The following is a 12,391-nucleotide window of genomic DNA, read 5'->3' on the forward strand; positions in this document are numbered from 1 at the left end:
AAGCGTAGGCGTGCTTAAGGTTGAGACGATACCCTTTTGTATTTATGGCAATAAAAACTAGTGCCCATTTTGCTGCAAGTCGTATCACGTTAGAGTTTGCTGTAAGACGCACAAAAACACGAACAAATTCGTGCCTCTACCATCGATGGTCAACCGGAAAACTGTGAAGAAGAGCAGATCAGAATCACACCCACTCTTCTCACCACCATTGAAGAATTCCCATCTCCATTGGGAAACTGCCTTCTGATTACCAGTATCAGTCTATTTGATTTCTTTTTTCCACTTTCCCATTGTTAGAGAGAGAGAGAGAGAGAGAGAGAGAGAGAGAGAGAGAGAGAGAGAGAGAGAGAGAGAGAGATTGGTGGTTCGGTGGATCAGAAGGGAGACTGGTTTCTGCTTTCATGGTCATGGGAGCCGCGGGATCGAAGCTAGAAAAGGCACTAGGCGATCAGTTTCCAGAAGGTGAGAGGTATTTTGGCCTCGAGAATTTCGGCAACACTTGCTACTGCAACAGCGTTCTCCAGGTTCTTCCTTTCACCCACAACATTCCTTCTTGAACCCCTAATTATCTTCCTTTCCATCATCATCTCCAAATCCCCATAAATATTTTATTGGTGGCCTATTAGATCTTGTCATCTTGGAGTTTCACTCGATTTTGCGATGTTGGTAGCTGTTAGTATTCATGGGTGTGGGCTGAATTTGCGATTGGATGATTTCTTTTGGTGATTTCTGTTGTGGGGTTTCGGGGAATGCCTAGAATTGTTGGTTGTAACTTTGAGGTCACATGTGGAGACGTTTTATTGCTTTTGGGTATTGGGGATTAGAATTCAACGGGCGGGCGATCGTGTTTTCTCGGTTCTAAAGAGAGTGGTTTGTGGTTGCAGTGGATCAATCGAAACGAAAGTTGTTAGTGTTTCTTTGTCAAATGATTCTTATTTGCAACTATTTCAGTGAATTACTCTTTATGAGACTGTATTTTTTCCTTTTCTTTCGTGAAAGTTGGGATGAGACGTCCACGTTGAATATACTCTATTTTGGTGTTTGGCTTATCCCGTGATGGTCTTCTTGAACAACGTGCCTAGCTCAATATCATTGGCAATTTCCAAATTCTGTACCAAGATTATATCTAGACCGAGGCTTGATGGTAAAGGATCGTTCATCTTCTATGGCCAGTGCCCTACGTGGTTAAGTGATTCGCTACTGCACATTAAGCTATTCGCAATATAATTTAATGAGTTACCGGACAAAACAAATCATTTGCAACGTAGATTGTCTATTAGCATGTATTCTCAATGGCAACCATGGTCCAGGGCCGAGTTCCATGGATTTTGATTGTTTTGTTGCTTGCTAAGCGAGTGTCGAGTGGAGGAATGGAGCCATTAGCCAGACCAGACAGCACATAGTAACAACAGATTGTTGTATGCTGACTTTTTAAGTTGTAAACTTTTGATAGTTTATGGTTTTTCCCTTACTCAGTGTAGAACCCTTAGTTCTAATAGATGAATTTGTAATCCTTGTGTTTGAAAATATCTTGTGACTGGTCACTGGCCTTCTTATGGATGTTAACCAATCATACAAATAAGAAAAAAAATTGACAATTCCTACGGATTTTGGCTTGATGGAACTCTTCCAATTCAGTGCTCTATAAGTTGATGTTTGCAACCTTTTAGGTCTTCGATTTTAAAAATCATTAATTCAGTTGGTGTTTTTGATTATCTAATTATGTTAGAATGGTTTGGGCTCTTTTTATATTGGAAACATTCATTTTCAGATATTTCTTGGATATAATCTTGCCATGTAGCTCACGGTCCTCACCCTGTACTGTCTTATATATGTCGGTTTTTCTAGCTGCAGTTGTAGCGGGTGTTGGCACCTTTATTTTTCTCATTTTTCTTTAATTTGAGGTTACATTCTGAAATAACAATCACTTCATCTTTACTTTATGGTACAGGCACTATATTTTTGTGTACCATTCCGAGATCAGTTGTTAGAGTATTATGCTAACAACAAGAATGCCACAGATGCAGAGGAGACTCTTTTGACATGCTTGGCCGATCTATTTACACAGGTACAAGTCTAGAGAGTGAATTAGTTGCATCAATGTTCAGTAACCAGGATCTTCTTCCTTTCCTACTTCAGAATTAGAGTTTTTTTCTCTTTTTGTTGTACCCTTCTTTTTTCTTAGTGATTCTTAATAAGCATGGAGATCATCTTTTTCACGACTCACATTTAATTCATTTTTAAGAGTAAAGTTTTTGTATTGTATGGAGAATAATACATGCGATGATTATTTTGCAGTGCAGATCATTTGATAAATTTTTAGAGACCTTTTTGTTCCAAAAATGTGGCAATCACTAGACACAATCGTTAAACGGCTGTAATAATGGGTGGTAATGGAGTTTTCCTGGGTATTATTTTCAATTTGGATAGTTTCTGTCATTTCAACATTTTAATGGACAACTGCATGACATTGACATGTGGATGTTCATTGTCATATATACTACTTTTCTTTGTTACTGTTTGCAATGCAAACATTGTCAGTTATTTCAGTGTTTCAAATTGCAGCTGAATGGCACTGAAACCCAACCCTTTGGAATTTTCTAAGCTGTTATGTATGACATGATAATTTGTATTTTAGGAAACTCCTTTCTTTTATAAAAAAAAACAACCAAAGTAATGATAAAATGAAAAAGAATGCATGATATATCAAGAAGTTGATCCAGAAAGAAAGGATATCATGAGGTCAAAACTCAAAGTGAAAAGAAGGGTCACCATCTATGCGACATTCCTTGCTTGTGGGACTGGATCTATTCTAGGATCTTCCAGCAGCCTTTTATTATTATCATCAGATCTAGTCTCAATCATTTCTTGCAAGCTTCACATGTAACTGGTGGATTGTGGCTGCAAGTTAAAATTCAGTGTCCTTTGCTTTCCCTTTTAAATGATCCAGCATTTGTTAGGAATGTTTTCATATGAAGCAGTGAGTTTAGATTCTAGAATGCCCATATTCTTGGGCCATCCTGGAAAGTTGCTGCTGCAGTCCTGCAGTTGTTGCTATTTAGAAGATTCACTCTCTCCCTGATCTCTAATCATATAAGGCTTCTCCATATGGTTGACAGTATCTAGAAGATACGTTTTTCCAAGGACCCTCCATGCAGAGGCCTTTCCTTGGAAATTGGTAGTTCAAAAGTTGTGACATATTCATTGGTCCAAAGCTCCAACTAGTTTCATTGGAGATGGTTTCACCTTGAGCCCAGTAGTGTTGAACGTATTGGAAGATGCCCATTTTTCACCTTTACTATGAGATTCATTAGGGGAGCACCATTTGGAGAGGTGGTTGACCTCTCCACTAGGCTTGTTATCGTGCACAATTGTACAAGCTGGCCTTTTTGAAAGGCTTTTTGGGATTGCTTTTTGGCTTGTGTTTTCATCCTAGCTGCTTCTGCATATGATTTATCAAGTGCTGCGAATGCAAAAATTTTGTGGGAATATAGAAATGCAAAGCATGCACAACTACACACATTTACACATGCATATGCACTCTTCCCTCCTCCTATCAGATGCCTATTCTAGTTTATCTTTCAAAAGAGATGATAAGTTTCCCACTTTCTTACTAGCATTGATTTCCTCACGTGCAGGATGTTGCCATCTGACTCTTCTATTTGTTATTAACTATTCTTATTTCTTGAAATGATATATCGTGCTATTTAAATGGTTGTTCTAGTCATTGGCATTTGTTTGACAAAAGATGCTTAAGAAGGGAAATGGTGAAACCAATTAATCTTGATGGATTTTGCAGTTTTTTCTTCTGGAATACTTTGATGTGATATGAGTGGGAAAAAGGTTCAAGAGTCAGTTTTTTTAAGGCCTAGAAATGAATAATTTATTTTGGTTTTTTGAACCCATGCTGTAGGGTGGATCTGGAAAGATATGAAAGATCTCCATCCAAGCTTTACATATAACTTCCATGAATTACAGATTTCACAAATTTCTATATGATCTATGAGATCGAGTGTGCAATTCTGTTTGCTCACTTGAAATTATCTGTTTGGGTGAAGAAAACCTTTTATAGATGAAAGATTTTCTTTGAAACGGAACTAGGAGAGAAAACCCACCGCCATTGGTAAACAACGTGAAAAGTTTTGTCTGATTTAAAGTAAATGAAGCTTTAAGCATGAGAATTTTGATGGGCATGTGAATTCGATGATGAAAACAGGTTAGCTGTATGGAAAATTTCTTCATTTAGCACTTATTATGTTGTGGTCCTGTGGATGATCTTGGGAGAAAGCTCCCATTCTTGCCAAGATGCATGGTGGTGGGGATCCCTTCACGAAAGAGCAACTAGAAAATCGTCTATGTGCTGCCTGTCAAGAATAGACTAGAGAGTAGGAATCAATTGGTAGAAACAAAGGCGGGGAGGGGGGGGGGGAAGATGCAGATGCCTAAGGTTTCTAGTTGCTTTTGCCAAGTGCAGCAGAAAAAGCTGCTCACAGGCCGGGCTGTTTTCTGATGGTGAAAAACCAATAGGCTTTAGCAAGAACAAAAAAAAGAGTATGAGTTAAATCTCCCCTTTTCCTATGGTAATAGAAAAATTGCAAGATAAGATATTTTTTCCTAGTTGACTTTTATGTCCTAGAGATTTCCTATCGTCGAATTTATTTTCCAGCAATTGGCATTGCAGTTGCATGTCATGTGTTAATTGCTGAGTGTTGTCCAATAATATAATGCTAATAACAATAAGAACTTGAGGATTTTGTCATTGGAGTTTAGGGTTTTTCGTGAAAAATTGGTGACTTCAATTATTTTGCTTGGCTGTTGATCAACAAATAATGGATTCACTTTTATCTTTGATGTTGCTACAAGTGTTTTAAGCAAAGTTTCTGCCAAGCTGATTGCAAAAGCCTCCAAAACATGTTTGTTGCAATTTTACTTTTTGATGAATCCAAACAAAAACTGGAAGGGTTGTGAAAAGGCATTGATGATTATCTATTTAGCCTCTATGGTAGTCTTCTACGTTTGATTCAGTGGATCCTACCATTTTGTGCATTGCCATCTTATTAACCTCCTTCACCATTCTCACTTCTCAGTGGTTGGGTGTTCCCAAATCAGGTTCTTGATGGAAATCATACTGTTGTTTAAGATTTTAATCTAAGGATTGGGTTACATCCTTGGAGCTATTGTAGGTTGATCCATCTTAACTGCTTCATTGGGCTGTTATGAAGCACATGGCTAGAGGCCCTTTAATGGGGCACAGCGGCTAAGTTGAAATGTACCAATTATGGGAAGGATGAGCATACTTCATGAGACTTGTTAAAACCCAGCCAGAAAGCCTACACTGAAATTCACCAATTATTATGGGAAGAATGAGCATACTTCATGAGACATGTTGAGACTCAGAAAGCCTACCATTAAGAGAATTGTGCCTCTCTCATACCACCGTAGATTAAGGTGGTCAGAGAATGCTTTTACTTTGACCAATAATATCACCAGCATTTCTGAGGTGTTTGAACTTTGAAGAGTTGAAGGTGAATCTAAGGCACATTTACTTGATTGTTAGCATTCATAAATTCGTTAACATGTCATGCAGAGATAGGCAGTGATGCCTCTGTTCACTTGATTCTCTCCCACCCTGGTAGATTATGGACTCCTGTGTCAACCATCTTATTATGAAAAGTATCTCCTATGCTGCTTATTTATGAAGATAACGGTAATTAGTAATAACTCATTTTAAGTTGGATGGTGAACTACATCATTTGAACTGCCTAATTTATCTACAAATCTACTTCTTTGCTGCAAACACTGAGGCAATTCATTTTTCATCAAGTTTTAATGCAAGGAAAGGGTCTAGGTGCATGTGAATTCTGCAGGTGGTCTCCATTTGTTTGTGGGATGATGATGTCTGACAGTTAAATCCAATCAGTGGTTGCTAATGATGGGAATTTTCTTTTTGGACATTGGAGAATGTTGGTAGTGCCTGGATAAGAACAAATGATTTTTCTAATACATTGCTCAATAGAGGAGCTATTGTAGCTTTGAAGTTGATTTGTGTTTGCAGCACGTTCTACAAAAATGAGCTTGATGACCTGAGTGGATATGCAAAGGAGATGAAGGTTTCCTATACTAACTAGGCAGGAAGTAATTCTAGCACTGTTTCTATTGAATGGCTAGCTAACTTGAAGAAAACACATTCGAGGAAATGGATTACAGCAGGATGCACCTAATAGCTTATTGACCATTTCTCTATTGAATTTCAGAGACTTGCAACAAGATCCTTCTCTGTTTTTCTAAATAAATCTTGGTCTTTGCTCAGTAAACCTAGAATGAATTGAAAGTTTATCAGGAACAGTATTCTTTTTGACAGGAAAGGGAAGAAAGTTGACCTGCTTTACTGGTTCACTCAAAGTGCTTCTTGATATTGCTTTGACTTTTTGCTTCCTTAGTTACGTTTGAGACACGTTAAGGCTCTTCCTGTGGATATAGTTTCACTTTGGCTTTAAAATGGACTTGTATGTGTTTGTATTTCATAAATATGTTGAATGGGGCATTTGTTATGTTTCTCTACTGCATGCATTTTCTTTAGTGCCAAAAATATGGTTTATTTGATACAGATAAGCTCTCAGAAGAAGAAAACTGGTGTTATTGCTCCAAAACGTTTTGTTCAGAGAGTGAAGAAACAACATGAGCTTTTTCGTAGTTACATGCATCAGGTATGGTGGCCACCTTAGATGTCTCTACAAACTTTGCTCATCTCTTTTTGGAAGGTAACTCAATTTTTTTTTCCTTTTTTGGGGTGTAGGATGCACATGAATTCTTGAATTTCTTATTAAATGAGCTTGTTGATATCCTTGAGAAAGAATCAAATGCTGCAAATGATTCTCCAGAGAATTCATCTCCATCAGAAAAGACTGCAAATGGGCATTGCAATGTTCAAGCAAATGGCATCCAAAAAGAGCCTGTGACTACATGGGTTCACAAAATTTTCCAGGTACTCACCATTGTCTGTTAATCTAGCACCTTATTGAGTAATTTGCAGAATGTGCATCATTTCAGATGGTATTATTTTGCTCTTTGTTTCAACGGCCAATGTTATATTGATGTGTTTTTCCATTTCTCTTAACAGGGTATCCTCACCAATGAAACAAGGTGCCTAAGGTGTGAAACAGTAACGGCAAGGGATGAGACATTTTTAGATTTGAGCCTTGACATTGAACAGAACAGTTCCATCACCAGTTGTCTAAAAAATTTCAGTTCTACTGAAACATTGAATGCTGAGGATAAATTCTTCTGTGATAAATGTTGCAGGTTTAGTGTTTACATCCTTCTCTTTAATCTTCCTTGCCATCAACAGATGGAATTGTGTTGCATGCTTGTCGTCCTTTTCATGATTTTTAGTTGGTGGGAGACTTGCGCAACTCAATTTCCTTATTTGTTGGTAGCTCAAATTTTATGTCATTTGCTGTAAAATACAGTCAATTTTAAGCTGTTTCAAATGTCTTTGAGCCATTTGTCAACCTTCTATTTTTTTACCTTTTTTGACTTTTTTTCCTGCTTTCCTGATGGTATATTGGTCTTGTTTTAACCGGAGCTCCTTGATCTGCAGCTTGCAGGAAGCACAGAAGAGGATGAAGATAAAGAAGCCCCCTCACATCCTTGTCATCCATTTGAAACGCTTCAAATACATGGAGCAGCTTGGCCGATACAAAAAACTATCATACAGAGTTGTCTTTCCTCTAGAGCTAAAGCTAAGCAACACCATGGACAGCACAGACTCTGAATATTCTTTGTTCGCTGTTGTTGTTCATGTCGGCAGTGGTCCAAATCATGGTCATTATGTCAGCTTGGTGAAGAGCCACAACCATTGGCTTTTCTTTGATGACGAAAACGTGGAGATGATAGATGAGTCGGCTGTGCAGACGTTTTTCGGGTCAGCCCAGGAGTACTCTAGCAACACAGATCATGGGTACATTCTGTTTTATGAAAGCTTAGGAGGCAAGAGTTGAAGAGAGGCTTTTTCGCGATGAACTCAGTGATTCTTCAATTTTCTTCATTTTCTCCTTTGTGAAAGAGCTACTCCAAAACGAGCTGCATGAGATATGAAAAGGTTGCAGATTGCTATGTACAGTGGATGGTGGGAGCACACTATCCTTTGCCTGTTCGACAATAAAGGAGTGTAAATGGCGGTTGAGAGTTCACAGATGCTTGTATTCTTCGATTCTGAGTATTTTATAGAAAATGAGGTTGCTTCATTGCTCTCAATATCAAATAATATTTATAGAAAACATTATTCTCTTTCATTTTCTATATGTATGCATATCAAGCGAGTGTGACAGGGATTGGACTGTACCCATTGGAAGATTGCTTGTTGCCTTTCTTGGTTATGCGAGATAGATTGCAAAAGGGAATTATATGAGTAGAGCTCAGTTTTTTACCCAGTTTGTAAATGAGAAGCATCTGCTTTTTATATCGTTCACTTCCATAAGGCCAACGTCGGTCTTAACTTTTCATAGAAAAGTAACTGCGATTTGGATGGGGATTGTTTGGCTTTCCTTTCTAGGAGGAATCTCATGCTATCTAGAGCATGTTAATCTCATGCATAAAATCAACAATTGTATTCATATTGTGAGGGTGTTGAGATGAAGACACTAGATCAAACCCGACTGGTGCAATGGTGTATCCGTAGCTTTCAGAGGTGGACCCGGGTTTTTTTTTGCATTGGTGAGAGTTCTTCTGTCATAAAAAACAATTGTATTCACATGTCTCCTTGGATATGTATAGTTTATGGACATAACCAAACATGAACTCATACCCGTACCAAATATGAACTCATGCCCCCACCCCTCTCAATGCCTAAGCAAAATGTAATTCTGGATCAGACTCAAATTCACCCATACCATATGTGACCCTTTCACCATTCCTCCCCTCTATGAGAGAGATGTAAATCTGGATCAGACCCAAATACAGCCATGTCCTGTTTTGAGCCCAAATATATGAGTCAGGTTCGTGCCATCGGCACACTTTGAAGTGTTCCACTTTTTGGCTGACAGTCTGTCAGTTGTGGGGCCCAAAAGCAGATGGTGGGCAGCTAGGATGTGAATCTGGATCAGACCAAACACAGCCATGTCCGACCCTGTTTGGAGACCAAATATATTTGCATTCCTTGCCTCCCTTTGCGATCAAATCAATCACCGAGAGAGAGAGAGAGAGGGAGAAGATGAGGTTGTTGACGCACAACATGCTGTCCTGCAACATCAAGGGGGTGGCGAACGGCTTCCCACTCCAGCTGGAGGTGGAGAAGTCGGCGGTGAAGGAGGTGGCCTTCAACCCGGACTTCCTGAGGAACATTTTCCCCAAGATCGAGTGGAAGGCCCTCCACGACGCCGCCCGCAAGATGGGCGACACCGACCTCCCCGACCGAGCCGACCCCTCCATGCTCGACTCCGACGACTTCCTCCGCAAGTTCCACCACGCCCTCCTCGAGCTTCACCTCGAAGAGGGCGCCCTCATCTGCCCCGAGACCGGCCGCCGCTTCCCCGTCAACAAGGGCATCCCCAACATGCTCCTCCACGAAGACGAAGTCTAGGGAGTTCCCTTTCTCTTTCTACTCTTCTTTCTTTCTTTGTCTCACTTTTGGTTTTCTTTGATACGTTATGAAATCTTCCTGATAGTTCGTGAGATTCCGATCGTATTGGAGGCTTGAAATTAGGGTTTTCTTTGGTGCGGGGATTATGTAGAAGGTGTCGGATTGAACACCGTTTTTGCCTTTTTTGTTTGATGGGTTTTCTGATTAGTATCGATATAAGAAATGGGTATTTCGCAAAATTTTGATTGGTGTTTGCAGTGATGAGTTTTTTTAGGGTTTTCGGTTTTAGGGTTTCATTCATCAAGAGGGGCGTTCCGTTCCTTATGGGGTTTGAATTATGTACCAATCAATCATCTCAACGCCTTATTTAACATGTACCCCCATTTGAGTTATGACTGAGGTGATTGGTGGGTAGTTCAGAAAAACTTTGGATTGGGGCTGCAAGAAGAACGAAGAGGGGAGGTTATTCATGTTTAGGGATTTATTGGTGGGTGGTATATTGCTAGTACGTTAGGGTGACAAATTGACGATGTATGAATTTTCACAAATTTTCATGAAAAGATTATAACCAAGAATGGAAAGGGAAGATTCACATAGAAACTACTCAAACTGGGCTTAAATCATGACTTATTATTGTTATTATTTTGCATCCACTACGCTTCTGCTTTTGGTTTGGATCATAAGACCTAAGAAGGTTCTTGTGGTTCAAGCTTGGGTCGTTTTTCAAGCTACCCAGGCCAAGCTCGAGCTGATAATGAGCCCGACCTAGACGAGCAGAGCTCCAGGTGGCTTGTTTACCAAAAAATATTTTGTAGACCGACTGAACCCAACTTGAGATGATTCATGCATAGAAAAATACAATGATTCAGAAGTGAAACCAGTGAAGTTTTATCTGTTTGCAATTTGCAAATCAAGTACTTCAACCATTTGATCATCTGAAAAGAGACCGTAATTACAGCCAACTTAAACCAGCGCAGTTTGGTCTCTGATCCCGAGGGTGGTTTCTCAGTAGTCCGTGGAGAAAAAACCATTTGTACTGCACTACATTGTGTGATATAAAATATACTTAAGATTATGTAACAAGCTTATACGAGCCAAGCTGGTTATTGTGGTCATATTTGGCTTTGCTAAACCTATTTGCGAGTTCAAATGAGCTCTTTAAGAGTTCAGCACAAGATGAGCCATGAGGGGCTCGTCTCATTTCCTTACCTGTCCTAAGATCTGAGTGTATCTAAAAGTTTTTGGGGAAGCAAAATTCCTGATATTGAATCTAAGCAAATTGTGGAGTGGGTTGGTAGAGCAGTTGAACACGAGTGTCCCTTGTTTGCTTTGGTCACAGGTGAGGAAGGACAATCACAGTTGAGAAAGTAGAAGCTGTGATTGCGGGTTACAGGGACAGAATCTTGTGACCAATTCCAATTTTTACCAAATGCAGGGCAAGAACAATCACAACCAGCAATCACAATCACAAGTTGTACTTTTTTCATGTTTCACTAATCTTGAGCAAGTGTTGTGATTGTGATTTAATCTTGAGAAAATACAGAAATCTTGCAAACGTGCCCTTCACGTAACATAGAATGGCTGAAGGACGCCCAAACTTGCGAGCCTTGCATTGGGATGGAAACACCGTTTCCATGTGTTTCCAAAATATGGTGGGGATGAAGTTCCCCAAGTATGTTTGTTACATGTAAGGGGATGGGGCACTGATTTCCTGTCATATGGTAGTCTCATGATGGAAAATGACTCCCTGTGGAAGGGTGCGACCCCATTTTCATATGAAACCCGGGGAACAACATTAATTGCATGGGCTCCATGCCCTTTTTCCTGCTGTGGCGTTTGTTTCAACCCCAGTGGCAAACAGGCCTCCTTTCATAAGAAAGGGACCCGTGAGCGTGAGCAGATCCTGTCAAATGCTGGGTGAGATTAGCAATCTCACTCGGCGTTTACAACCACAAACCCCACCTCTCTGAGGGTCTCACTTGTACTGAGCTACAGTAAAGAGGGTTGGGGTTTGTGGTTGTAAACGCTGGGTGAGATTAACAGGATCCGCTCGTTTTTGTAGTTGCTAGCTTCATCCTCAAAGCAGTGTTTTGGCAACCCTATTGCTACCAACTGGGGCTTCTTTTGTCTGACAGGAGCAGTTGCTGAGATGTTTCAAGTTCGAATCCCATTGGTATGGTTGTATAACTGGTAGGGGTCTGTCTAATCCCAGCTTTCTCTGTCAAACAAAAACGCTATTGCTCTCAAACAACAAACGGTATTGGAGAAGCTGCAACACACTTCTCCCAAACAGTGGAAGATAGTGGGGTAACAGCAACTCCCCTGTGACTCAAGGCTTCCAAAGAGAGGTTTTCTAAAGTGTGTGGTCTTTTGATTCCTAAAAACAATTGTCATGCGTGTGGGTCTATCTTCTATATTCTTATATTCAAGGCAAGGTAGATAGTGTAAGCAGCTTAAGATATCTAACTTGTAGTTAACTTTTGTTCCCATCCAATTGTTCATGTCCAATAGTGCAAATATTTAGCATTATATACCAACGGGGGGCTCTGCTTGTCTGGTAGGAGCAGCCAGTGTACACCTTGTGTTTGGACGTTGCAAGTTCAAATCCCAATGATTTTGTTGTATAACTGGTAGGGGTCTGTCTAACCCCAGCTTGCCATTAATATATATATATATATATATATATATATATATATATATATATATATATATATATATATATATATATATGGTTAACATTTCCTCTAAACTGTGTCACATGGATACGGCCGCAGATATTGGGATGTGGTCATTTTTGTGAAGTTTCCAATA

The 12,391-nt window shown here is 39.7% G+C and overlaps 2 protein-coding genes across 2 annotated transcripts; both read left to right on the plus strand.

Annotated features, from left to right (window-relative positions):
• Positions 1-71: 71 nt before the first annotated feature.
• On the plus strand, positions 72-8,287 carry LOC149812324 (ubiquitin carboxyl-terminal hydrolase 4-like). The gene is made up of 6 exons (XM_089993334.1): positions 72-524; positions 1,952-2,068; positions 6,609-6,707; positions 6,797-6,985; positions 7,121-7,302; positions 7,601-8,287. The coding sequence occupies exons 1-6, from the start codon at positions 402-404 to the stop codon at positions 7,998-8,000; spliced, it is 1,110 nt and encodes a 369-aa protein (XP_089849460.1). The 5' UTR covers positions 72-401; the 3' UTR covers positions 8,001-8,287.
• Positions 8,288-9,181: 894 nt separating this feature from the next.
• Positions 9,182-9,819, plus strand: LOC149812325 (multifunctional methyltransferase subunit TRM112 homolog B-like). The gene has a single exon (XM_089993094.1). The coding sequence runs from the start codon at positions 9,212-9,214 to the stop codon at positions 9,578-9,580; it is 369 nt and encodes a 122-aa protein (XP_089849220.1). The 5' UTR covers positions 9,182-9,211; the 3' UTR covers positions 9,581-9,819.
• The last annotated feature ends 2,572 nt before the right edge of the window (positions 9,820-12,391 follow it).

This window comes from Nuphar pumila, chromosome 17 (genome assembly GCF_984573655.1).
Source record: "Nuphar pumila chromosome 17, dmNupPumi1.hap1.1, whole genome shotgun sequence".
Lineage (NCBI taxonomy): Eukaryota > Viridiplantae > Streptophyta > Magnoliopsida > Nymphaeales > Nymphaeaceae > Nuphar > Nuphar pumila.

What these genes read in the sequence shown, in the direction of transcription:
- LOC149812324 (XM_089993334.1), top strand. Translation starts at nt 402, where the DNA reads ATGGTCATGGGAGCCGCGGGATCGAAGCTAGAAAAGGCACTAGGCGAT. An exon ending in TGGCCGATCTATTTACACAG is followed by an intron (nt 2,069 to 6,608) that starts GTACAAGTCTAG and finishes TATTTGATACAG; the next exon opens with ATAAGCTCTCAGAAGAAGAA. An exon ending in GGGTTCACAAAATTTTCCAG is followed by an intron (nt 6,986 to 7,120) that starts GTACTCACCATT and finishes TTCTCTTAACAG; the next exon opens with GGTATCCTCACCAATGAAAC.
- LOC149812325 (XM_089993094.1), top strand. Translation starts at nt 9,212, where the DNA reads ATGAGGTTGTTGACGCACAACATGCTGTCCTGCAACATCAAGGGGGTG.